The sequence below is a fragment of the Conger conger genome, chromosome 6 (genome assembly GCF_963514075.1).
Source record: "Conger conger chromosome 6, fConCon1.1, whole genome shotgun sequence".
In the NCBI taxonomy this organism is placed as follows: Eukaryota; Metazoa; Chordata; class Actinopteri; order Anguilliformes; family Congridae; genus Conger; species Conger conger.
In genome coordinates, this window is record NC_083765.1 from 38,732,210 (window position 1) to 38,756,406 (window position 24,197).

Below are 24,197 nucleotides of genomic sequence, written 5' to 3' on the forward strand. Positions count from 1 at the left end.
GCCTTGCTGTGGAAAACAATTATTTTTATATTGACCGAGGCAAAGGTTTGAACAGCGAAAAAGGCAATTCTTCACATATTAAATGTTATTTTTTCAGCAGACTCGGAAGAAAGTAGGCAGTGAATGAAGAATGCGTTTCCATGAAATGCAAGGAGCCTACTTTAATATTGACTGCAGTAAAAGTTTGTCTTACAATTAAGGTTTTATATATAGGCCTAAATGTAGACTCAGTGAGCACCTTATTAGGTATTTATTAGACTAAAGTTTTTTGGAGAGATGCTCTTCTGCATACCACTGTTATAATGCATGGTTATTTGCATTACTTTCCTGTCAGCTTTAACCACTAAAAGTGTGTATACGTACCTTAGAAATTAACTGACGTCTTAACGAATGAAACATCATGATAGCTTGTAAGACTCACTGAAGGAACCCTAAACATTTTTTCATATGCCTATTATTAATTGAAAGGCTGTACTAATTATATAGCATATGGACAAAAGAAAATAGTAAACTGTTATTACACTCCACACAGGACACACACACACAAACAAAAGCATGCACTTGAATGCCTGCACACGTCTGACACTGTTCCACACATTCACACACATATACCCGTATGGATGGATTAGCGCTGCACACATACATGCATACATACCTTTTTGCCAGTGTGGCTGGTTTGCTCAGATTTCAATGAAAGGAGAATCTGCTCATTGAATCAGATTGGTGTTTTGTCAGGAGAAATGTGTGGGCGCACACATGAATAAGCAAGCAACACAAAATAAAACCATTGGAAAGGTACCATAAAAATTAAGGCCTCAGTCTTTGCTTGCTTTAGAGCACAACTGAATGTGAATTACATTCTTAGAAATGTCTAATAATAACATCTGAGTGGCATCTGAAATATCGCTGTAATGGTTTATTATGAATTGGTTGCTCATCCTGTTAGATTTTGTTGTCACATGAAAGACTGTGCATTGGGCTGTAAGTGCTACTGGCATGTGGTTGGGATAGTCTGGGTCGGAGGGGTGGCCTGTAGCGTAGTGGCTAAGGTAAATGACTGGGACACGCAAGGTCGGTGGTTCTAATCCCGGTATAGCCACAATAAGATCCACACAGCCATTGGGCCCTTGAGCTAGGCCCTTAACCCTGCACTGCTCCAGGGGAGGATTGTCTCCTGCTTAGTCACTTTGGATAAGAGCGTCTGCCAAATGCCAATAATGTAATGTAATGTGGAGGGGGTGCCTTGGTGGTCAGGCAGATTGCGTGTGACAGTGGCCAGACTATTGGGCTCAGGGCCTGCGGTGGTTGTTTGTCCCAGGCTGAAGGGAACAGCAGGAGATGCTGGGAAATGGGAACCTTGATGTCAGCCTTGGTGCCTTGCATACCATCGCTGTTTTTTTACACATTGCTATCAGGAGTGTACAGGCCCATGGAGCAGGCAGGTGCGAATTATTCTTGTGTCACTTTTTCTGTTGCACTCTCTCTCTTCCAGTCTCTCTGTCCTTTTCTCTCACCCTCTATCTCTTCTCTTCCCTTTCTATCTCGTTTCAATTCTTCCAGTATTTCCTTCTTTCTTGTCGCTACAGCTTTTTAATATCTCTTCCCTTCTGCTTTTCTCAGTAGCTCTCTGTCACCAATGTTTGTGTTTCTCTCCGACTCTCCCACTCCCTTTTGTTTCTCCCTCCCTCCCCCCTACTTATGTATCTCTCCCTCATTCTCTACCACTGTTTGGTGTGATATCGGCTCTAAGAGGGTTTACTGGGGAGGAGTGTGCTCGGAAAGTGCCCTGGTTCAGTGACTAAACCCAGGGAACGGAGCTCTGATCCACAGCCTAATCCCAGAAAATCTTTCACTTCTCACATCTTCCCAAAGAAAGCTATTTTTCCCCTTTTTTTCCCTATGCTGATGGGGCATTCTGGGGTAAATTCTCTCTCCTTGGCATCGCATGCCCTACATAGAGGCTGCTTCGAATGAAACACCCAGGCTGAATAGGTAATATGGAGAGCGTTGTGATATTATGAATGCTATCGAGCTAGCTGTCTGTGCATTTCAGTCACGTTGTGTTTTCAGCTCACAATAGGGACGTCTACCTGCAAATTCCCCCTGTGATCACGGCTAAAGTCGAGGATGTGTCAACGTCTCTGTGAAATCCCTCGCTCTTGTTCCTCTTCGGATTTTGTTTTTCCTGTACAAATTCTGGCTTAACCTGAAAATGTGCACCATTTCTGGGAAGATCTCACCAACTCTCAAAACACGACACACAAAATGTCCTGTAAAAATGTTCCTCCGGAACAAGGAACAAGGAATGGATAATAAGATAAGGCTCTCATAGCCCTGTCTTAGCACGGTCAGCTTCCAAAATAGATGATTGCAAATCTGTTAAGTACATTGCTTTCGATAAGTAAAATATAGATTGTGCAGTTCTCTAGGTTCATCATGTCATACACACAGCTGGTTAGGGAACAAAACGTCCCCTTAGGGCCTACAGAAAAGGGGGTTTCACAGTATATGGTGCTCAATACAGGCAAAGTGTAAAGCAACAGTGTTGCACTGTCTATCCAGCCATATGGAAAATGTCTTTAAGCCACTGAAGGAACAGAGCTTAGCTTGAGTTTTAGCACAGCTCTGGGAATTCAGACAATGAACAGTGATGATTATTTGGCTCTACGGCTTCTCAGGCTAGAAAAAAATATTTCAAATGTGCCTCTGCTTTGGGAGTACTGAAGGAAATGACCGCATTTGAAATTTGTCCCTTGCCCTGCAAATGTGCAGTAGAAAGCATATTGTTTTACATTGGCTTTGCGGAAGTTAGCTGATTTTATTTCACACAGGCAGTAGAAGTGGCTCTTTTTTCCTGCTGTGTTTTTGACGTGCTATTGCTTGGGTTTGTCTCACCCCTGTGTCTGGGTAGGGGTAAGGTATTGGCCATTTATAAAAAAAACTGAAAATACGAATGAAACTAAAAGTCATGTCCTTGTGAAGATGATCCGCGAGTGCCCAGACATCACTCCACAGAGACCTGGTGCAATGGGGGAGGGGTAGTAGTCCCATGCTCTGAAACCTTTTGGACAGGAGCAGATTCACCCGCTCCCTTCTCCTGCCCCCTCCCTCACCACATTCGTATGGGTTTCTGTAGCGTAGTCCGTGGTCTCGCTTAGCGAAGTCCGGCACTGCCTGCCTAGGGTCTCAAAGCTGATTGGCTGAGACGGGCGGGCCGGCTGATGGCCCCCTTGGCACAGTCTGGCGTGGAGGAACAGTGGACTGACAGGGCCCGCGGGAGACTGGGAGCAAGAGCGGTGTACTGCCGTGTTCGTGTCAGCCAGGAACAACCACAGGCTTTTACCCCCTACAGTATCCTGCAATTTACCCACCTGCCTAACCCCACAGAGCCAACTCAGGGTTTTACCCCATGCAGTCTCCTGCAATTCTTCCACCTGCCAAACCCCACAGAGCCAACTCAGGGTTTTACCCCCTAACGCCTTGAGCAAATTGCCCACCTGCCCCACCCCTGCTAAGTAACATGGGGATTTGCTCACCAGCATCTGCCCAAAAAACTGTTGGCAGGGTTATGGATGAAGATTGCTGAAGAAGAGTAGGTACACACTGTTTAAATGCTTCCAAGTTCAGAGGTACCTCACCAGTAATTATGTGAGGTACCTTTATGTCAATTATGTCACTTTTATGTCAATTTATGGCACTATTAAACTTGCTTGTGAGTTTTTAATAGTGTGCAGGTATCTCTTTACCTTAATATAGCTGCTGTAGCCTATCCACTTTTGGAGGTTTGATGCGTTGTTTGTTCAGAGATGCTCTTCTGCATACCACTGCTGTCTGGTTATTTGCGTTGCTGTCACCTTCTTGTTAGCTTTGACCAGTCTGGCCCTTCTCCTCTGACCTCTCTAATTAACAAGGCGTTTCTGTCTGCAGAACTGCTGCTCACTGGAAGTTTTTTGTTTTTCCATTCTCTGCAAGCTCTAGAGACTGTTGGGTGTGAAAATCCCAGGAGATCAGTTTCTGAGATACTCAAATCACCCTGTCAGCCACCAACAATCATTCCACAGTCAAAGTCACCAAGATCACATTTCTTCGCCATTCTTGACCATTTCTGCATGCTTGTGTGCATTTAGTTGCACCCACATGATTGGCTGATTAAATATTTGCATTAACAAGCTGGGGTACAGGTCTACCTAATAAAGTGCTCACTGAGTGTATATCTACTGACTGTAAACTAGCTTTCACTGTATCGTACTGTACAATGCTTGGTTTGCATGCTTTCCAGTCGGGGCGGAAAAGTAAATGCGTCTCTCTTCCCTTTTGTAGGGGTTGTTAGCGAAAAGAATAGCGTTTAGTGGCATGAATGAAAGGTCGCAATAACGCGAGAGGCTGCCGACGGCGTCCTCATTATGTAACGCGCCCGCAAACCGTGCACTTCTCATTAATATTGAAGAGTTGCAGGCTCTTGAAGAGCAATTACGAGAGCCGTGCATGTGGCAAAAAGCAGTCTATTTCCGTGCTCACCAATCCATCTCTGTCTGAAAGGGTTCACACAGGTCCTCTTCGCTCCGTGTAGCTTTGTACTTAATGAATTGAAACCTGGGTTTTTTAAACGCTTGGCGACATTTTGTAAATTATATTTATTCTTATTCGAAGGCTTCTTTCTTAAAAGTAAAAAAAAGATGAATTTGGACTTCTTGGTAAGCTTGAACCGAGTCGAGCACTTTTGTCTGATCAAATTGTTCCATCTCTCCTGTCCAAGCAAAACCCTGCCATTAAGCCCATTAGGTAAAACCGCAATTACAAACGGGCCTTATTTCCACTAAATTCATTACCAGGCAACGGTTCTAAATTTGAGATCCATTAAGCATTTTTATTTATGCATGGGAGCCCTCCTCCCCTCCTCCCAGCGAAGGCATTTGGTAATGTTGCTCTCGCTAATGGCAGCTTAATCAGTGTTTGTAGGTGTGCAATTAATTTTAGTGAAAATCCATTTTGTTATTAGCGAACATGTTTTTGTGTGTAGCCTAAGAACTTTGGCGGTATGAAAATATTTCATGGTGTTGCTCTGGGCCAGAAAAGAGTCTTGAATTATTTACCATGTTTTTAATGCAGCCACAAATGTGTTGCTCAGGGGTTTTATTACTCGAGAATGACGCAAACAATAGGAATAACAAACCTTAACAGTCTGTTCCATTATAATATGAGCCTCTGCATCAGACCTGGGTCAAATATGTAATTTTCTGTGCTCGATTGATGCCTAGTACAACTCAGCCAACCAAGAGGACCAGGGTGGGGTTTGCACTTTTTGAGACTATTTCATAGGTTCCAATACACCAGACAAGCTCAGTAAAGTATAGGAAAGTACAGATTTGACCCAAATCTGATCTGAATGTGAGGTTACACTGTAGGTTGAAATATATTAGCCTATAAACATGATGTCCATATGATGTGTTTCAACAGTTAGCCCGATTCAGTTTTTTACAACAGTTCCACCCAGTGATAACAGCAAGTGATAGGCACTGTGTCGTATCATAGAGTTTGTCAGTTTCCAACTGAAAGCGGTTTGAACTTTATTAGAGGGTTACTTTTCTCTCTTTAGTCTGGGAATGAGGCCTATCTTGGAATGAAGTGAACGCTCTTGTGCTCTACAGTGGGGTTGCAGTGACTAACTGCAGACATTCATTTTGGATCGCGTCCACATAATGACATCATACCACTGAGATTGCTATCAGGCGTCTGTTTCTCAACCTCTTTACAGTAATCAAGGCTGTGTCCTGACCCCGCCCCCATAACCCAACTCCTGACCATCATTTCTTTCATTTTTTACTGCTGAGTGTAACTGAGTACTTTGCTAACCTGTTGGCTCGACTGTTTTACATGCTTTTGTACAGCCTAGAATTCAGCTGCACTTTTTTACTAATTTATTTCATAATTCTTCTGTGATCCCAGTACTACAGGCAGTTCATTCTTTCAGACTCCCTCTGACTAACTAACAAAGCAGTGTGAGCATCATGAATCTGGACAAAATAGCAGGTTATTGCTGAATTAGAGGTGACTGAAGGTGTAACATGTGAAAAATGAAAAATGAAAAAGTGAAAAATGCATTTGAGCTATGGTGATTGAATTTGAATGTGTACATTGAAGAAGGGGGCTAAAGCTTGAAATGTAAGCACACAGTAAATCAGAGTTGTAGTCTCCGGTCCAACAGGATTTAAGCAGTCCAGGGTCTCATTTGTCAGGATGAGAAATTACTGTCCATCTTGATTAATCGCACAGCTGCTGTCAGAGTTTTGGGGCAGAATCAGCCAACAGAATCATGTGCAGGGGTTAGAGAGAGACCAAACCCCCATAATGTCATCAAAATCCGTGTCGGTCATATTCTAGCTCATGTATGGGAACTGCTTGAATAAGCTCAAAGGTTTTTGCACCGAACGGTCTGTAAAACACATTGAATCCCAGCAAACACTGTTGCTGTCCTGGATTTCAGTTTGAACACCCTGGGTATAGTCCTTTATGCATTGATGTGCCAGACAATAGTTCTGCAACACCATGCCCAACTGGCCATTGGCCCTGCCAAAGACTTTAAAGAATATGATGATACTGAAACGGTGTCTTTCCCTATGGTTTTTTGTCCGCAGAACGGTAAATGAGCAGGCATGCGCAGTAGCGCTTCAGAGTTGGCTGGTAACGGTAGCGAATAGTAGTAGCCATTAGGCTAGTTAAAGTACTTAATAACTATAATTTATAGTTAAACTTTAGTGGAGGGTTACTTTTCTCTCTTTAGTCTGGGAACTATAACTATAACTCGTAGTTATCAAATTTTACGTTAGCTATAACTACCTGGATTAGGTAACCTGTTACGTTAGCCAGCTATGTTAGCTATCTTACTGCCTAGCATTACCTTAGCTGCTAACATTACAGCGTGTTATGCTCAGCGTGGCTTATGGCTCGCATCTGACCGGCGCTAGTCTGATTAAAGGATTATCATTGTATTATCAAAACAATTTCAAATCTTGCAAGATGTTTGACACAAGATGGTTACTCTTTAGACACAAACCCTGCCTGGGTGGATTCAAATGGATTTTGGATTCAAATACTTTTCTGTGCTCGATTGATCTTGCCTGGTGAAATTGAACCAACCAAGTTGGAGAGTATTTCATAGGCTCCTATACACCAGCCAAGCTCAGTAAGATTAAAAAAGAATTTGAATCCAAAATGATTACATACTTGACCCAGGTCTGGTGCAGAGTGAAAAGAACTGGGAGTTGGTGACACGAGCACCAGAAAGCTCTTGCGCTCGCCTGCACTCCCGAATTGACTGCAGTCACTAATTGTGATTGAGGATAAATGTTGTTTTCAAATAGTTCTTAAAGATGAAGTAAAAAAAAAAACATGCATTTTTAAGGCAGGGGTGTTAAATAATTTCGATTTACGAATGGTGGAGAGGGCTGCCTCCCTATGCCGGCTGTAAGCAAGAGCGATGTGTTTCCTGTAGCGCAGCGTAGCGTGTCTCACCAAGCCCCTGATCTGAGCGACAGGCTGGCCTCCTGACTAACGCTGGAATGTTCCCGGGCCCCTGGCAGATGGCGCTCAGTCTGAGAACCGCCACAGGAAATGACAGGGAAAAAGCCTACTGAATTTAGCGCATTGTTTCGCGTCGTGAAGGAAAAACAGGAAAATGATGGAAACTCCCTCCGTCGGTCCTGAGATAAATATCAAGGGCAGCACTGATTTTACTTTCATTGACGCAGACAAAAGGGTATTTTTTAAAATCCGTCGGTCTTTGTTTTTCCACTTCATAATGAAAAGAAAAAAAGAAATTGCATCTTCAGGTGCTTAAATTGACCTTGTTGTTTACCATGTTATTTATTTATTAATTTTCAGTAGCCAGACATTTGTATCCCTGTAGTTGATTGTGGAAGGAGCATTGTGGTGTACACAGGCTAAACGTATTTATACAACCCAAAAGTATGCGGCTGATGCCTGAAGGAAGTTCAAACAATGCAGACTAGCAGTTGGTGTCATGACACCTTTAACAAAAACAGCCTGCCTGGCGCTGGCATTGCAGCAGACTCTGAGAGAAGCCCATTATCGCCTGTGCACAAGCTTTAATGAACTGAGATACGTCAACACCAGGCATCCAGAACGTACAGCACATGCTCTCAGAGCTGGGTCTAGTTAGAAGTTCAAGAGCCAATTATACAGAAAGATTGCCAATGAATTGATACAGTTTTACTCATCTCGAGACAGTGTTACTCATTTCAAGATTTGCCAATGGGGTTCACTTGTCAAGCAAAAATGTACTTAAAGGCATACTATGCATGATTTCCACCTTGAAGATATTATACAACAAACATGTTCAGTCATTGCTGGCAACCTGTGTCTGTGTTCACCTCTGCCCAATAACGTGCTTGTCTACTTGTATTTGGGCCTTTTTATTTCTGTGCTATATCTGAAAAGCATGTGTCCAATACACTGAACCGATACACTCTATGATCCAATATAAGGATGAGGGGGGACAATAGAAAACGATTGGTTACTAAAATGGTGAGCTGGGTTTGCGAGAGATTACCATTAACCATTAATCAGCTGGCTGGCCAGCTTTTAGTAGCATTAATTAGCTGTCGCGTTATAAGCTAACTAAATTCAATTTTGTATGTTAGCTAGCTGGCAGTGATAGCTGGGTCCCACTGCATAGTTACTGCTTATATTTTTTGGAGATTCTACCAGCGTATTTCCTCTCCTGGGCAGGGAGATCATGCCTAAACCCAAAACACTTCTGGACTTTCAGAGATGTCTGATAAAAATAAAAGTGACAATGAATTGGTGCATTTGTGAGTAGGCTATGCATGTTAACCACAAGCTAGCATTTAGCTATTTAGCTATTTAGCTAACTGAATACAAACACGAGTGACATTAAATACCTAGAATGTGACTACCAAAGCTGATGTTTTACGAATCATATCAGACCGCAGTTTTATTTTTTCATGCTTTATTCAGACAGTGCAAAAGTTTAGTGGGTAAGGATAGAAGTTATCTCAGGTTAGAATTATACACAGGAGAATCATACACTGTACATTATATACCTGAAGATTTGGCCATCTTCTGCACCAGAGCTCAGTAAACCAGCTGGATTGTAAAGCATATGTTTCCTGTCTGTTGTGTTCCATATTTGTGTCATACTGTGTGTGCGCTTACAATATATTCCGTCACATCACTTATTTAATACATAGTATAGAATACCAGCATTTCCTTCTTTGGCAAAATCATTTTTATTCTTGATTTTCAAACACAGAACACCTCAAACGTGTCAAGTGTTGCTGAGCGGATAAATGACACAGAAGACACTTGCAGAAAAGTGGATTCCTAGAGCATCCAGCTGGGCACTTCTTCCCAAACCTCACAGGGGAGGGAAATGGCTCTCATTGATTCAACATGACACGACTGCTGTCTGAAATAGAGCATTGAAACATGACAATTGCCTCTGTAATCACTCAGAGTTCCTGAGTATTGTGTGAGGCATGAGCACAGCCTTCAAACGAAAAAGTGCCAAAGTGTAGTCAGCAGGGTTTGGTGACCTCGGTGGGAGATTGGGGCATCTCTGCTGATCTTAAAGAGCCCATCAGGCAGAATCATGTTTTTTAGTCATAATTCTCTCACTTTCTTTTCAGAGATCCCAAAGTTCTGAAAATCTTGGGGTATTTTTATTATGAGCTTGTATTTTCTGGACATTGGGGTCTCTGTACTTTTTTACCCTGGAAGCTTGAAAAATAAATAAATACAGTGCAGTCTGTTCTGTTCTTTTGGCTCCGTACTCCAGCACGTTGAAATGAAACAATGAATATGAGTTTAAAGTATAGACTGTCACCCTTAATCTATTTTTTTCATCCATATCGGGTGATCCTTGTAGGAATTACATCCCTTTTTCTTTTTTTTTTACATTGTCCCCATTTTTCGGTGACCAAAACGAATAGGACAGTTGGCTTCTCAGCTGTTTCTGATTAGTCAGGTGTATTCAATCACTTTCTTAGTGCAGGTATAAGAAAGCAGGGTGCTTTGGTTCTTGAACAGTTCCCTTTAGCCTTTACACTTTGCTCTTGACATCACTCTGATACATTACATTACATTAGTGGCATTTGGTAGACTCTCTTATCCAGGGTGATGTACAACGAAGTGCAAAGTACATACCCATAACCAGGGATAAGTGTGCTGAAAGATCCTAGAGGGAAGTACAATTTCAACTGCTACCTGCCCAACAAAGATAAGGACTAGGGCCTATTTGTTCTTCTGATTGATTTCTTCATTTTTATATAATATCGCACCATGCAAATATATGAATATACAGCCTATCTAGCCAAACAAAACTAGCAAAGGTATCATCCTAATAACACAAGTTAAGGTTTACAGGGAGGGGTGGGGAGAGGTGCAGCTTGAAGAGGTGCATCTTCAGTCTGCGCTTGAAGGTGGTAAGAGATTCTGCTGTTCTGACATCCACGGGGAGTTCGTTCCACCACTGTGGAGCCAGAACAGACAGTAGTCGTGAGTGGGAGGTGGAAGTGTGGAGAGGGGGAGGTGCCAGGCATCCTGTGGTGGCCGAACGAAGAGGACTGGCAGGCGTGTAGGGTCTGATGATCTTTTGGAGATCATTTCAAGTCAAAAATGCGTTTTTTGTCTTCTGTGGGGAGTAGTCATTGACACATGCACGCCTGCTTCCTGAAGAGTGTTTCTGATCTGTCAGACAAGTACTTGCGTTTTTTTTTCATTATGTTGAGAATTATTTGGTCATCAACTGAATTGAGGTCTTCCTTGGCATACCGGCCCCCTATTTTTCTTCTTAATGATGTTCCAGGCAGTTTCTTTGGGTTAGCCTATTGTTTGGCCTGTGTCTCAGACAATTTTTTCTTATTTCCAAGCCTCAGAATTGACATAACTCTTGACAAACAGTAATAACAGACAAAGGCAATCAGATACTGAGCATTAGATACTGAAAGCTTTCTTATATCTGCACAAAGGAAGCGGTCCAATTACTTTTGGTCCCTAAAATGGGGGGACTATGGATAAAAAGGGATGTAATTCCTACACAGATCACCTGATATGGGTGTAAATACACTCACATTAAAGGTGACAGTCTGCATTTTAACCTCATATTCATTGTTTCATCTAATGTGCTGGAGTACAGAGCCAAAAGAACAGAAATTGCAGCACTGTCCAAATACTTATGGACTGCACGGTATACCACCTTATACTCTTGTCTGACAAATCATGTTGCAGTGGAATTCTTTTCAATTATATAATTCATTGTATTTTTATTGAATGTCCCTGTGATGCACAATTAGTGTTTCCCAAACGAATCTGGAAGTATCGCAGCTCTCTTTCACAGTCTCTTGCATGTTTCCGTTCTGTTTCCACAGGCAATGGCTTCATAAACCCGCGCGGTTCCCCAGGGCTCCTGGGCATACACAGCGGGAACGGGCTGGGGAAAGGGATCCCCAACAAGTCCCCACCGCCCCCCGGGGGGGGCCTGGGAGTCGGCAGCCGCAAGCCTGACCTGAGGGTGGTCATTCCTCCGTCCAGCAAGGGCATGATGCCCCCTCTAGTGAGTCTGGATATCTTATTCTCAGGTTGTCCGACAAGCGATACTAAAACTCTTTGCATTTGAATGGATCTCTATGGGAATTGTGGGGTGGGACTAGATTCAGCTGTAAATTATGCTGGTACAGTATGGAACACATTTGTTGGCTAAATGGCTTTTAGTCATCAAGGGCCCAGGGTATCGAATGAGCCTCGAACCATCGTGCTGCTGTTAGACATGCAGTAGATACTACAACAATTGTTTCTCCTGACTAATTTTCCTGTTGAACTCAATGGAAAAAATATATATTGAGGAGAAACATAAAAATTTAAATTCATGCCATGTAGAATATTTCTTATTGTTTGAGGATGCATTTAGCCTCTGCAGGTCTGTTGTTATAGGTCTTCAGGCAGCTCCTAATCAGCAACATGCAACCTGGCACAAAAGCCTCTGGATTCAGCACTCGTTGTAGCAGGAAAAACCCCGAACTGAAGCCAAGAAACACAGAAACAAAATGGTCCCGCACCGGGCCTCTATCTCCACAGCCCAGGTGTTCTGGCAGCCAATTACTCACGCCCAAATTAGAGGGTGTCTCTAATTATTATAATTAAAGTGGGAGAGAGTCCTGACCACACTCTGCACCTGAGTCAACCCGAGACTGCCATCACCATAAATCAAAACCCTGCTGTAAAATCCAGCCATGGCAGTTTGACCAGCTTGAAAATTTGTATTTTTATTTAGCTGGTCAAGCTGGTTTAGCTGGGTATGAGCTGGTCAACCAGCTAGTGCTGGTAGCTTGTCTGAGCTGGTAGCTAGTCATCCAGCTACCAGCTGTTTCAAAACATAGTTTGGTCAAATCCTGTCATGCTGGGAGCTGGTCTGAACTGGTCAACCAGCTACCAGCTGTTTCAAAACCTAGCTTCAGTTGTTTTCTTCAGCAGGGAAATCAGGCAGGGTGGAGTGAAAAGAGACACGTGCGTATACATGGACACACACACACAAGCATACAGACGGGCACACAGGAGCGGTCAAAGATGGACTTGAACATACGTGTACAACTTTGAGCTTGCGTGCCACTATAGCCTAGCCATAGTGTTTTTGGTAAATATTTGCGGTGTAGCTCCTCCACCGCTAGCTCGACGTTAGAGGTCACACCCAGGTCAAAATAAGACAAAAGGGCAGGATCAGACTGAGGAAGCACGTGGGTATATAGCTTTGACTGTGACCGGTGATCTTTCAGCCTGGCCTGCGGTTAGGCCATAACCCAAGTGCTGTCACTTCCAACAGTGACAGGATTGAGATGGCGACAGTAATTGTTTTTGTTTTTATTCCTGGTCTCGTGCTGGTCCCGGGACATCCTGCACGGGGGGCGGTCAGGGGTGTGGCTGCGCCCCTGTTGAGCATTTCTGCCTGCACAGCAGAGAGTCGAAACCCCGCCCCCACGTCAGACAAATTTCCTTCCTTCTCTTCCCAGCCGTCCGGTGTGCTAGGCCTGCAGCTTACGCTGTATCCAGGCAACAGACCAGTGATGTCATTGGGCGGTGTGTTTTTGCTGCTCTTTTAAGTTGTAGCTCCCCCCCACACACCATTGGGTACATTTCCAATTAAAGTAAGTGGTGTTCCTTACAATTGAAGAGGAAGGAGTCCAGGATTAATCACCCTATCAGGCTCCCTGTTTAATGTATTGACAGACCTCCCAATGAGAAAGGCCTCAGTACCACCAGTCTATCAACTCACGCTGTGAGGCACATGCTTCACACTGGACCTGCGCAGATACACACACACACGCACACACACACGGCATACACACTCACTTGAGCTGCACACAGACATGCACACTCATCATGTGCACTAACAGTGATATGCGCGCACACACACACACACACACACACACACACACACACACACACACTCACCTAACCTGCACAAACATGCACTCATGGAAACACACACACACATTCACACATACGTACTACACTCTCCCTCACTGATCCAGGCTGCTGTCTGACCCCTGACCCCATTACCTTATTGTTTGTGTTCAGGTATAATGCTGTGTAATGATCACCCTTATGAGGGATTATGAGGTTGTGACCTCCAGGATACACCTCTCTTCTTGAGTTTCAGTAAAGCAGTTGAGAAGTGATGTCATGGCTACACATTCACGTTTAAGTATGAAGGCCAGGTAAAGGTTTTTCAGCCTGTTGCCAAAGCGTATGCTTTATTATACATTTGAACTCATTAGAAATCCTGAGAGGCAAAGTTATTGCAATTTGGGAGCCAATAGAGAAGCAGAGTCCTAATCTGAGGGCCAGTAGGCAAGTAGAGAAATGACCTTTGTACCTTTGTAACGTGGCCATCTTCTCTTCTTGTATTTTGTGGTGGGCAGTCAGAGGAGGAGGAGATGGAACTGGTGAGTCTTGAGGAATGCCTGGACATTTAAGAAATGCCTGAAAATGCCTGTTTTAAACAAATAAAACCCACTGATCACAATGAAAAATATAATTTTGGATAAAAGCAGAGCTTGAACTGGAACGGGTGAAATTTTTGATGATGTTTAATAAAAATTGAAGGAAAAAAGGCCAGCAGAAAAAGTTCCAGCACTGTGCTTATCCTTTGCATCGCAATGCATGCTGGTTGGCAGCTTCTTGCTGGGTGGAGTCTCATCACGCTACGGCCAATGGCAGCACTTCCTCTCACCGCAGCTATGCTTGATGGCATCCAGTTGTGTGCAAGTTCTTCAGAGATAGTTTGTGGCCTTGAACTAGAATCAATACCAACATTCAGCTCTCATATTTCAAATTATTTATATAATTCATATGTATATTATATTATGAATTACAATCATTAAGTCAGTCATTTTGGAATGCATGGTATACACACGCATGCATGCCGACACAAAAACACACATACTCACACACAAATGCACTTGTGTGTATACCATGCTCTCCATAGTTATTCACACCCCTGGTAAAGATGAACAAAGAAGGGTGTATTCAATTATCAATACAGGTAATGGCCTATATTATATTATATTATATTATATTATATTACATTACATTACATTACATTACATTACATTATATTACATTATATTATATATCAATTAAATGGGGTAATGATATTATAAACACATTTGGTCAGAGAAAATTATTTTGTTTAACCAGCAATACTGCTTTCTGAAACAATATTGTATGTCACAATGATAACACCAGTGGGTTGTGTTCTATGGTGTGAGATTGGTGAACCAGCTCCCAGCTCAGACAAGCTACCAGCACTTGCTGGTTGACCAGCGCATATCTAGCTAGACCAGCTTCATGACCAGAAACATTTTCAAGCTGGTCAAGCTGGCATATTTTACAGCATGGAATTGCTCATCATCCTCCAATCTGTATTCATATACTGCCCTCTTCCATTCAAACAACAATCTTTGATTGGGTTGAAGTCTAGAGACTGAGATGGCCATTGCTTGGTTGATTTTAAGGTGTGCCTGGAATAACTGAACGATCCATTTGTAGCCAAGTGTGAGTTTCCTGGCAGAGGGAATCAGGTTTTTGTTTGAAACGTCTTGGTACATTCTGGAGTCCAAGGCGTTTTGGAACTCAGCAAGTACCTGGAGTATGACCAGGTAGCTGCTGGAGGTATTGCATTCTTTTCGACTGAAGAGGCCTTCTTCTAATGCCAAACCCTCTACTGGTGTGCAAGGCCAGAATCTCAATTCTGGTCTCATCCGCCAAAAACACCCGACTCCAATTGAATTTCCAATACCGTTGATTAAACCCACATGCTTTTTTTGTTCACTCCCTTCAGTGGATGCTGGCAGGAAGGTAACTCTGATATAGAGACTTTGTGTCCTCAAGATGCAACCAGGTTTATTTTCTTGAACTTTCCTTGTAAACCATTCATCTTGAGGGGGCAAGATGCACTTGCAGACAGGTTTACCGGGGAACATAACTACAATTATGTTCATTGGTATTTATACATCCATCTTTGCCTATCTCAAGGGAGGCCACAATATACTGTATATCTGGAATGATCAACCCTGGGCCTCAAATCCAAATCTAGCCCTGGGTAAGTAGTTGGCCAGACGTTTTCACACCTGACTCCCAGGCAAAGAGAGGGTGGAAAACCAGCAGTTCTCAGCCCTCGAGTACTGTGATTTGCTGATCCCTGCTATATACGGCATCACACAGCTGAATATTTAATGAAGTCAGTTTGGATGAAAACCGTATCGGCCTGTTTGCACTCCCCGAGGCCCATGTCGATCGGCCTGCTTCCTGATGGGTCGAGTCTATCGGGAAGCTTAGTTTACTTACCGCCAGGAAAGGGCACGTTGACAGCCCACATTTCTCCGCGCTCTCAAGACTCCCATAATCATTCTTTACTGCTTTACGGCCACTTTACCGTTCAGATATAAACTAATCCTGCCGGAGACAGAGTCCTCTTTCATATTGGCATGCATGGGAAGAGTGGCATTATTCAAACGCAACTGCTGTAATGGAGAAAAAAAAACGTGAGCATTATGTACTGTAGGATGTGATCCTACTTTTTCGACAGGCAGTGTTCTCCCTCCCCAAGAACAATCAGTAAAAAAAAATGTTTTAATAAGGTGGATGACTTCATTCTGGATGATGTCATCCTCCACAGAGAGATTGGCCTACTGTAGATGATGTCATTTTGTTAAATCTTCAGGGGGGGGTGTTTGTGTGTACTTGTGCCAGGCATGCGTGTGAATGTGTGTGCATATACACTCAGTGAGCACTTTCTTAGGTATTAATTACTTATTTTTTGGACTGCTGTAGCCTATCCACTTAGAGTTATGATGCGTTGTGTGTTCAGAGATGCTCTTCTGCATACCACTGTTGTAATGCAGATTATTTGCATTACTGTCACCTTCCTGTCAGCTTTGACCAATCTAGCCCTTCTCACCTGACCTCTCTCATTAACAACGTGTTTCTGCCTGCAGAACTTCTGCTCACTAGTTGTTTTCAGTTTTTTCGCGCCATTCTCCGCAAACTCTAGAGACCGTCGTGTGTGAAAATCATCAGTTTCTGAGATATTCAAACCACCCTGTCTGGCATCAACAATCATTCCACGGTCAAAGTCATTTAGATCACATTTCTTCCCCATTCTGACATTTCATCTGAACAGCAGCTGAACCTCTTGGCCTTGTCTGAAATGCTTTTGTGCATTTAGATGCTGCCACATGATTGGCTGAATAAATATTTGCCTTAACAAGCTGGTGTACAGGTCTACCTAATAAAGTGCTCAGTGAGTGTACGTGAGAGTGTGTTAGTGACTGTGAAGGGTAGTAACTCTTATGATCTTTTATACATTCTGTTCAAATTAGTGATGGCAGAGTGACATTTGTGACCCATAATGGGTTGTCAATTACTCACTTAAGCCAATGATATGATGTTGCTCTCCACAGGATAATTGTGATGATTGGTTCAAATTAGCGGGCTGCTAATAGCGCACGGTGGCTCTGCCCTTTGCTGGGCTCACCAAGCGTCCCTCTCCCACCACATCACTGCCTGGTCGTATCTAACAGGCTGAAATACTGATATACTATATTGATCCTATCTGAGTATCTGTTTCACGGGAGAATTCCAGTCCTGTCTCTGAAATGCTACAGAATCATTTTTTTTATTATGTTGTTCTTTCTGTTTTAAAAAGAAAAGGTAAACTGGAAATTCTCCTTTGCATTGATGACTTGGGGAATTACAGTAGTAGGTAGAGAATGTAAAGAATTGTCCAAGCAGACATGAGCACAGTAGGCTAGTTCGTCAGAAGCAGGATTTGTGAGGCTGATGTGATCCCATTGGTCTCTGCATATTCTGAGAACTCCCCGTTTGGATCGTTCCTTAACCCTGCAAGGTTCTTTTAGGAGAGTGTTTAGAGTGCAGTATTTTGGTTTCAGTTGCATCGATGTCTGGGTGGTTGTAGCTGGTTCAATGTTGGCACCGTAACCCTTCTCTGTTGGTTCTCCTCGGTCTTGGTCAGGTTTTATTTTTTATTTCTTTGAAAACCTTGATAAATTTGTTTTCAAAATGTTATTCAGAGACTTTCTTCATTTTCTCAATTGGTCTGTAGGATAGTTATTACCAGAGAAACAATGCTCAAGTGAAAAGCTGTAATCTCTGATTGAAATATCCCTCTAATGTGTCCTGGCAGTGACAGAGGTGTCTTTTTCCAGTTGTCACAGCGCACAGACTGGAATTAAACAGTCCATATTAAACAGCAGCTACATTTATTGTCCAGCTATAATCTTAGAATTCAGATTATTTTTCTGTTTCGAAATCCCGTCCCTAATCACATCACTCCTCATTCATGCAATGGAGATTTTCTTGGACACATCTTTTGCATAAAGAATTGTTTAATTGAGGGTAAGAAAGACCCATATTCAAGCATACTTTCAGATTAGTTTTGCTTTCAGAGTTACCTCAGTGTCCCTTAAATCTTTTAGGATAAAAAAATGAAGCCAGAGAAGAATGGCTTTCTCTCATGAAGCAACAGCGGCAGTTAGTGGCAGAGGAGAGAACTGCACTGAAAAACTTCTCCAGGCTCTCCAGGAAAACATCCGACACACTAAGGGCCAGTTTCACATTTAAAGATTAAGCTTAATGTTGAATGGAGATTCTCCATACAAAACTCAATTTAGTCCAGGACTGGGCTTAATCTGTGTCTGTGAAATCGGCCCTAAATGACCTTTATTTTTTATGACGCTGTTCAGGTTTTATTGCATTTCTGAGTGACAGTCAGGTCATGCGATTTTAATTTATTTATTGTCCCTTCAATAAATATTATGGATAGCTCTTCATAGTTCTTTGTTTCTCAGTAATGAACCTCATGACTCTAGGGGGAAGGACTCAAGTCATAGTAACTGTTTTTTCACCGTTTCAGTCTTTTGTCCTATGTAATACGTAATACTGTAATGTGAGTATCGATTAGTGTACTACAGAGACTGGACTCAAATGATATCAGAACATTTTAGCTCTGGAATCTGTTATCCTGTAATCCCATGATGTTTGGTTGCTCCATTTCATAAGTGTGTGTGTGTGTTTGTGTGTGCGAGAGAGAGAGAGAGAGATGGAGTATGTGAGTGTGTGTGTGTATATGTGTGTGAAAGAGAGACAAGAGAGAATGAGTGAGTGATTAAGCATGTGTGTGTGTGCGTGTGAGTATGAGTTGTGTGCATGTCTATGCACAAGTGTGTCTATGTATGTGTCTGTGTGTGTGTTTGTGTTGGCTCACAGTGTTGGACCCTCTCTTCCGTTCGTTACAGAATGCCCAGAGGATAAGCAGCTCCCAGTCCCAGTCCTTGGCCACGCCTGTGGTTTCGGTGACCACGCCCAGCCTGCCACCTCAAGGCCTGGTATACTCAGCCATGCCCACTCCCTATAACACCGGTGAGCACTCATTCCACCAGTCACAGAGCTACTGCCCTCTCAACATTAACCATCAGACAGGTCAGGGTCCATAATCCCCTGGTCATTGCAGAGCAAGCAAGCAAGCCTGCAATATGGCTTCTCCTGATATGCTAATGATATGAATGATCTGCTAAAAACATTTAACACTGATCTGATGTATGTCTTACTTTGCTTGGTATGACAATGCTGCTACACCCATATCCAAACATTATTTGTGTAGAGAAAGATTTTATTTGTGCACTGACCATTTGGTGACTATTGCATGACTGTGGGCTGACCATTGAGTGACCATAGGGTGACCATATCCTGGGCTGTGTTTTCCAGATTACTCCCTGAACAGTGCGGATCTGTCCTCCATCCAAGGCTTCAACTCTCCCGGCGGTCTCTCTCTGGGCATGTCGGCATGGCAACAGCACCAGCTGGGGCAACTTGTGTGAGTAGCACTGCTTTACTGAATACTTTTAGTAAATTTAGTGCAGATTGGTCCACAAGGGGGGGCTGTTTTCCCCAACAATGGTGGAAAATGTCATGGCAGGTGCATTCAGAAATCTGTTCCATTCATCCTCTATTGGAATTATTCTCTAAATGGGCTTAAATATCTTGGAAACTATTCAGAATTTTAGAAATGTGTATACAAGCACATCAATCAGGAACACACTGGATAGTTCAGAGTTGGTTTGGTGTGTCTAGTTGGTAAGCTGTCTAAGAAGATGGTGGACAAAATCTGCGAATAATAAATTCACTATCAGATAACAGTAGTGTTATTAGTGTATTGCTTCACATTCACGTTAATAACACCACCTACACTATTGACATCACTCTTTTTCTCTGTCCCTCCCACTCTCTCTTTCTCGCTCTTTCATTGGTTCCCCCCAGCAGAGGCGGTGGCCACTTACCTCAGGGTTCCAGTCTCTCCATAAACACCAATCAGAACATCAGCATTAAGTCGGAGCCCATCTCCCCGCCGCGCGAGCGGGTCACGCCCGCCGGCTTCCTGCACCAGCAGGCCCAGCCCCCTCAGTCCTCCTCCTCCTCCGCCCTGCCGTCTCGGCAGGAAGTGGGCCGCTCGCCCGCGGACAGCCTGAGCTCGTCCTGCAGCTCGTACGACGGCAGCGACCGCGAGGACCCCCGCGCCGATTTCCACTCCCCGCTCAGGCTGGGCCAGCCGGCAGGGGGCGGCGCGGAGGACCGAGAGAGCCCGTCCGTCAAACGCATGCGCATGGACGCCTGGGTCACATAGGCCCGCCTGTCGCCTGTCACCTGTCACAAGCTCGTCCTATCAGCAGAGGGAAGAAGTGGGGTGGGGTCTAAGGGGGGCAGGAGCATCTAGATCTCATTATTATTATTATATTATTATTATTACTATTATTATTTAACTTTATTTCATTATGTAAGTAGCAAGAATGGCAGAAGAAGACTAAAGCCTATCTAAATTACATATATTTCACAAGTAGAAACCAGAACTAAGAAACGGTCAAACAAACAAAAGTAATAGGACTGAATTATGTTTTTCGGAACAAATGTTATGAGGTACTGAGATACAAACTGTTCAGGTTTGCAACAATCTGGTGTATGTTTAAAAAGTAAATTCATGAACGCACTCACACGCCAAGCAATATGGGTTATTTTAGTCACTGGTCCAGTCTGGCATTTACGCTTATATTTGCTTCTTTTTTTCCCGTACGCACATTTCGGACAGAGCAAGTGAAGGTTTATTCTCCACTGCAGTGTAGAAGCTTGTGGTGCTCAACACACAAAGTTTCATAAATTATTTTCTTAAAAGCAAGTTTTTTTAGAGTACAGTTTAAGCAATTCTGTAAGCCTAGGCTCCTTCTGTTATATCCTGTGTGTGATTTGGGGGGTCCTTTGATGAGAACCGGGGGGGTCCACAGCATTACAAATTCTGAGAATAAGTCCACATGGGCGTTTCATCTTTTGCTTGAAAGAAAAATACATTCAGTTTTCTGTCCTGGGCGCAAGAGATGAAGGCATGAAACATGAAGTAAATTGAATTAAAAATACACATTAATATTCAATTGAAAAAAAGTATGTATATTTAATTTATATAATTGGAGATATTAGTGAGTTATTCTGTACTCAAAATATACCAGTAATTTCTCTTTGCTGCGGATATATATTTTTTGTAATAAATGAAAATGTTCACCTATTTGAACTGTTATTATGTGAAGGCCAAGAATCTAACATTAGATCAACAGTTCCTCTTATTGGAAGCCAAAGCTGTATGTTCAATATTTGTTCTGAAATTATGGGTTTTTCTCATTTCTTTTTGAAAGTTTGTTTTATTTAAAATTTTAGGTTAAGTTTTTTTCGTTAAATTTTTACTTTGCTTTATCACAAACAATAAAATCACATGCAAGCATTGAAACAGTACCTAAAGCCATGAACAGGAGTCCTTCTGTTTGTAAATTAAAATTTGAGCCAAATTTTCTTTTCTGTTTTGTACATAGCAACTTTAATATATTATAAATATATATATATATATCACCTTTGGTGTAAGTACGTATGTATTGTACCTTGCACCAGATAAAAAGAAACAAAGTATATTTTTGTGGATTAACCGCCAAGTTTAAAAGGCAAAGTCCTTCCTTAAAGTAGAGTATTCACTGGTCAATATGGACTATTTTGTTAAATATGCTGTACTTTCTTCGAAATGGAATAACTATGGTTAGATATTTCAGAGGATAGCGTCTGGGTCGTCCTCCCTTTAACGGTAGTACATTTGTGTCCTTATTATACCATAATAGAGGTGCTGTTAAGCTTCCCTGTATATTTCTGTAAAGAGAGAGCTGTAATGCTTTGCAAAATACGGCGCCGTTTGGAACAGGAACTCTTTCTCTGAGGACCCATGGCTGCTGATGGCACTGCCATCATTAAAACCAGAGGCCACACATCATTTAACGCACACACAGACACACACACCCGTTCACAAACATGCATCAGATACCTCAGTCCAATGGAATTCAAAGCCAGTAATGTGCATCCTAGTTGTTTGAAGACGCGCGAGCCAAAAAAGTCTGAAAGACTATTTCAGAAATGTTGTTGCGTATGAAAGCGAGTCTAGAGAGTGCTAAGCTTTCCCAGCTTTGAAAACTGGATGGATGTAGATTTCGACAGTGGAACAGGTTGAACCTTTCTCAGAACGGACAGAACTGGCGGAAAACAGTTTTAACACTGGAAACCGAACAGCGGTCCCTGTTAATACTCTGCAGAGTTCAGCTGCACACATTTAATATCAACCCACGCCTAGCCCCACAGGGAAGCATGCCCTTACATGTGCTTTGCATTTTTGGGTCATTTGGGCAGGTATGACCCAACAATGCTTGATCTCGATTCAGCAGTGGAGTCAGAGGGCTTAGTAGCTGAACAGAAAAAAAAGAAAAGAACGTTCCAGACTGTTGTGATTTCTCGGCTAGGCTGCACACAGTGCTCAGTCGTAACAGGAATGCGACCGCATTGGAAACATTCCCGCTTCGCGTTTGCTGCCTGTTTGCCTTTCCGGTCTCCTGTGTTGTAGGCATGGCTTACCTCCGTCCCTGAAGCCAGTGTGGCCGTGAGAGATCTACGCAGTTTCAGCCTGTCCACGCCACAGAGAGCAGCAGCCAAGGTTAACGCTTGAGCCGCTGAGCGCTGTGTGCTTACGTAGGCCCGAGACATACCCTACAGCAACTGCCATTGCCAGGCTGACGCATTGCCAAAGCAAGGCCCAGCTGTACATCGGAGTTAAACCCCAGTGATCCAGGATAGTTGTGAAAGACTGAGTGGAAGAAAGCCCAAATGGAGGAAGACTGCTTCCTATTGTTGCGTTGCGTTAAGATTTTCAGGTGACAGACTTTAGAAGGCGTCGACACACGATGTTGACTCTGCGTGGCTGGAAGCTTGGGCGTTGGCGTACTTGCGTAGGGCACGTTTCAGCCTAACTTAGGAGCCGCTGCACAGCGTGCTCGCATACTTATGCCTGCTCTTACTCACGTACCCTGTTTTTAAATGGCCGACCCGGTTTGTGACACATTCTGATTATGACTGTCCCATTAGCCTCAGCCCCCTTCTGCTCCATGACCCTGAACTCACAGAAGAGCAATGTCCTGCACATGTGTACAGACACACACACACACACACACACACACACAGAGGCATGCACACACACACACACACAAGCACACACACCTGCCCTCTGTTTCTGACTGTTAGCTCAGAGCATTTACACCTGGATTGCACCAGCATGTAAATAGTCACACATTGTATAATTCTGTTGGCCGTCTGTTCATTGATAAATAGGCTAATTCAGGGCATTGTGTTTGGCACTTCTTCCCAAATGGTTCTAAAATAAATTCAATCACAAATCATATCATTTCAGCGAAGAGCTAAAAAATGAGTGACAATAAATAATTTCATAATTACAATAGTATTCATAAAATATAAAAAATGGTGACAGCAGCAATGCAGGCAGAACAGGATAATGTCTCAATTTGGAATCGAGGACTTATTTTTCATCCTGTTATATGTACAATTCAATAAAATAACCTTGTTCCAAAGAGTTGGTATATTCTTGTTTCAGGACAAATCAAGCACCTTTAGATAACCCTATGACCCAGATCTAACCAATGAAATCCATTCTCTACCAATCCCCTGTGTTGTCTCTACTATGTGGTGTGCACACAAGAAATACATAGTGAATATAACAGAAATATGTAGACTGATAGACTTCTGGGGTTTTGTGCTGTTTCTGAGAACCGAACATAGATACATTTGTTTGAATGAAAGAAAGGAATATAAGGAAACAAACAGGAAAAAATACCTTTGTAGAAAAAAAAAAAACTTACTCACTTTGCTGTGCAGGAGTACACTGCTTTGCGTTATGGCTTTTATAAACAGAACTATGTGTTTGGTAATTGTTAGTAGTTAATCGTTCACTCGAGAAGCTGTTTGCGGTTTGGAAACTCAAACCGTTTGGCGGCACAAGCTGGACTTTGTTGCCATGGAGATGAAACAAAACGTTTCAGAAATCAAGAAATAATTTTAAATTAATCTGCGTTTTGTTTCCTTGAATGTGTTGTTTTATCTTCATTATTCAATAAATATAATAGTGAACTTTTTATTGAATGACTTTAAGAAATATGCTAGAGATTGTTGTACAAATTTGTATTCTGCATTCACAAGTAAAGATATTGGCTTTTACTGTG

General features: G+C 42.7%; 1 protein-coding gene across 7 annotated transcripts in view; it reads left to right on the forward strand.

The window, feature by feature from the left end:
- The window catches only part of LOC133131639 (myocyte-specific enhancer factor 2A-like), a 117,558-nt gene extending 93,361 nt beyond the window's left edge, over positions 1-24,197 (forward strand). For 2 of the 7 annotated variants that reach the window (XM_061247019.1, XM_061247021.1), the window contains exons 7-11: positions 11,409-11,593; positions 13,956-13,979; positions 18,852-18,975; positions 19,321-19,429; positions 19,876-24,197. In XM_061247019.1, the coding sequence (XP_061103003.1) occupies positions 11,409-11,593; positions 13,956-13,979; positions 18,852-18,975; positions 19,321-19,429; positions 19,876-20,236 (803 nt within the window). In that variant the 3' untranslated portion in view covers positions 20,237-24,197. Of the gene's footprint in view, positions 1-11,408; positions 11,594-13,955; positions 13,980-18,851; positions 18,976-19,320; positions 19,430-19,872 lie in introns of all 7 variants that reach the window. The other 5 variants (XM_061247018.1, XM_061247020.1, XM_061247023.1 and 2 more) reach the window with 3 other exon arrangements.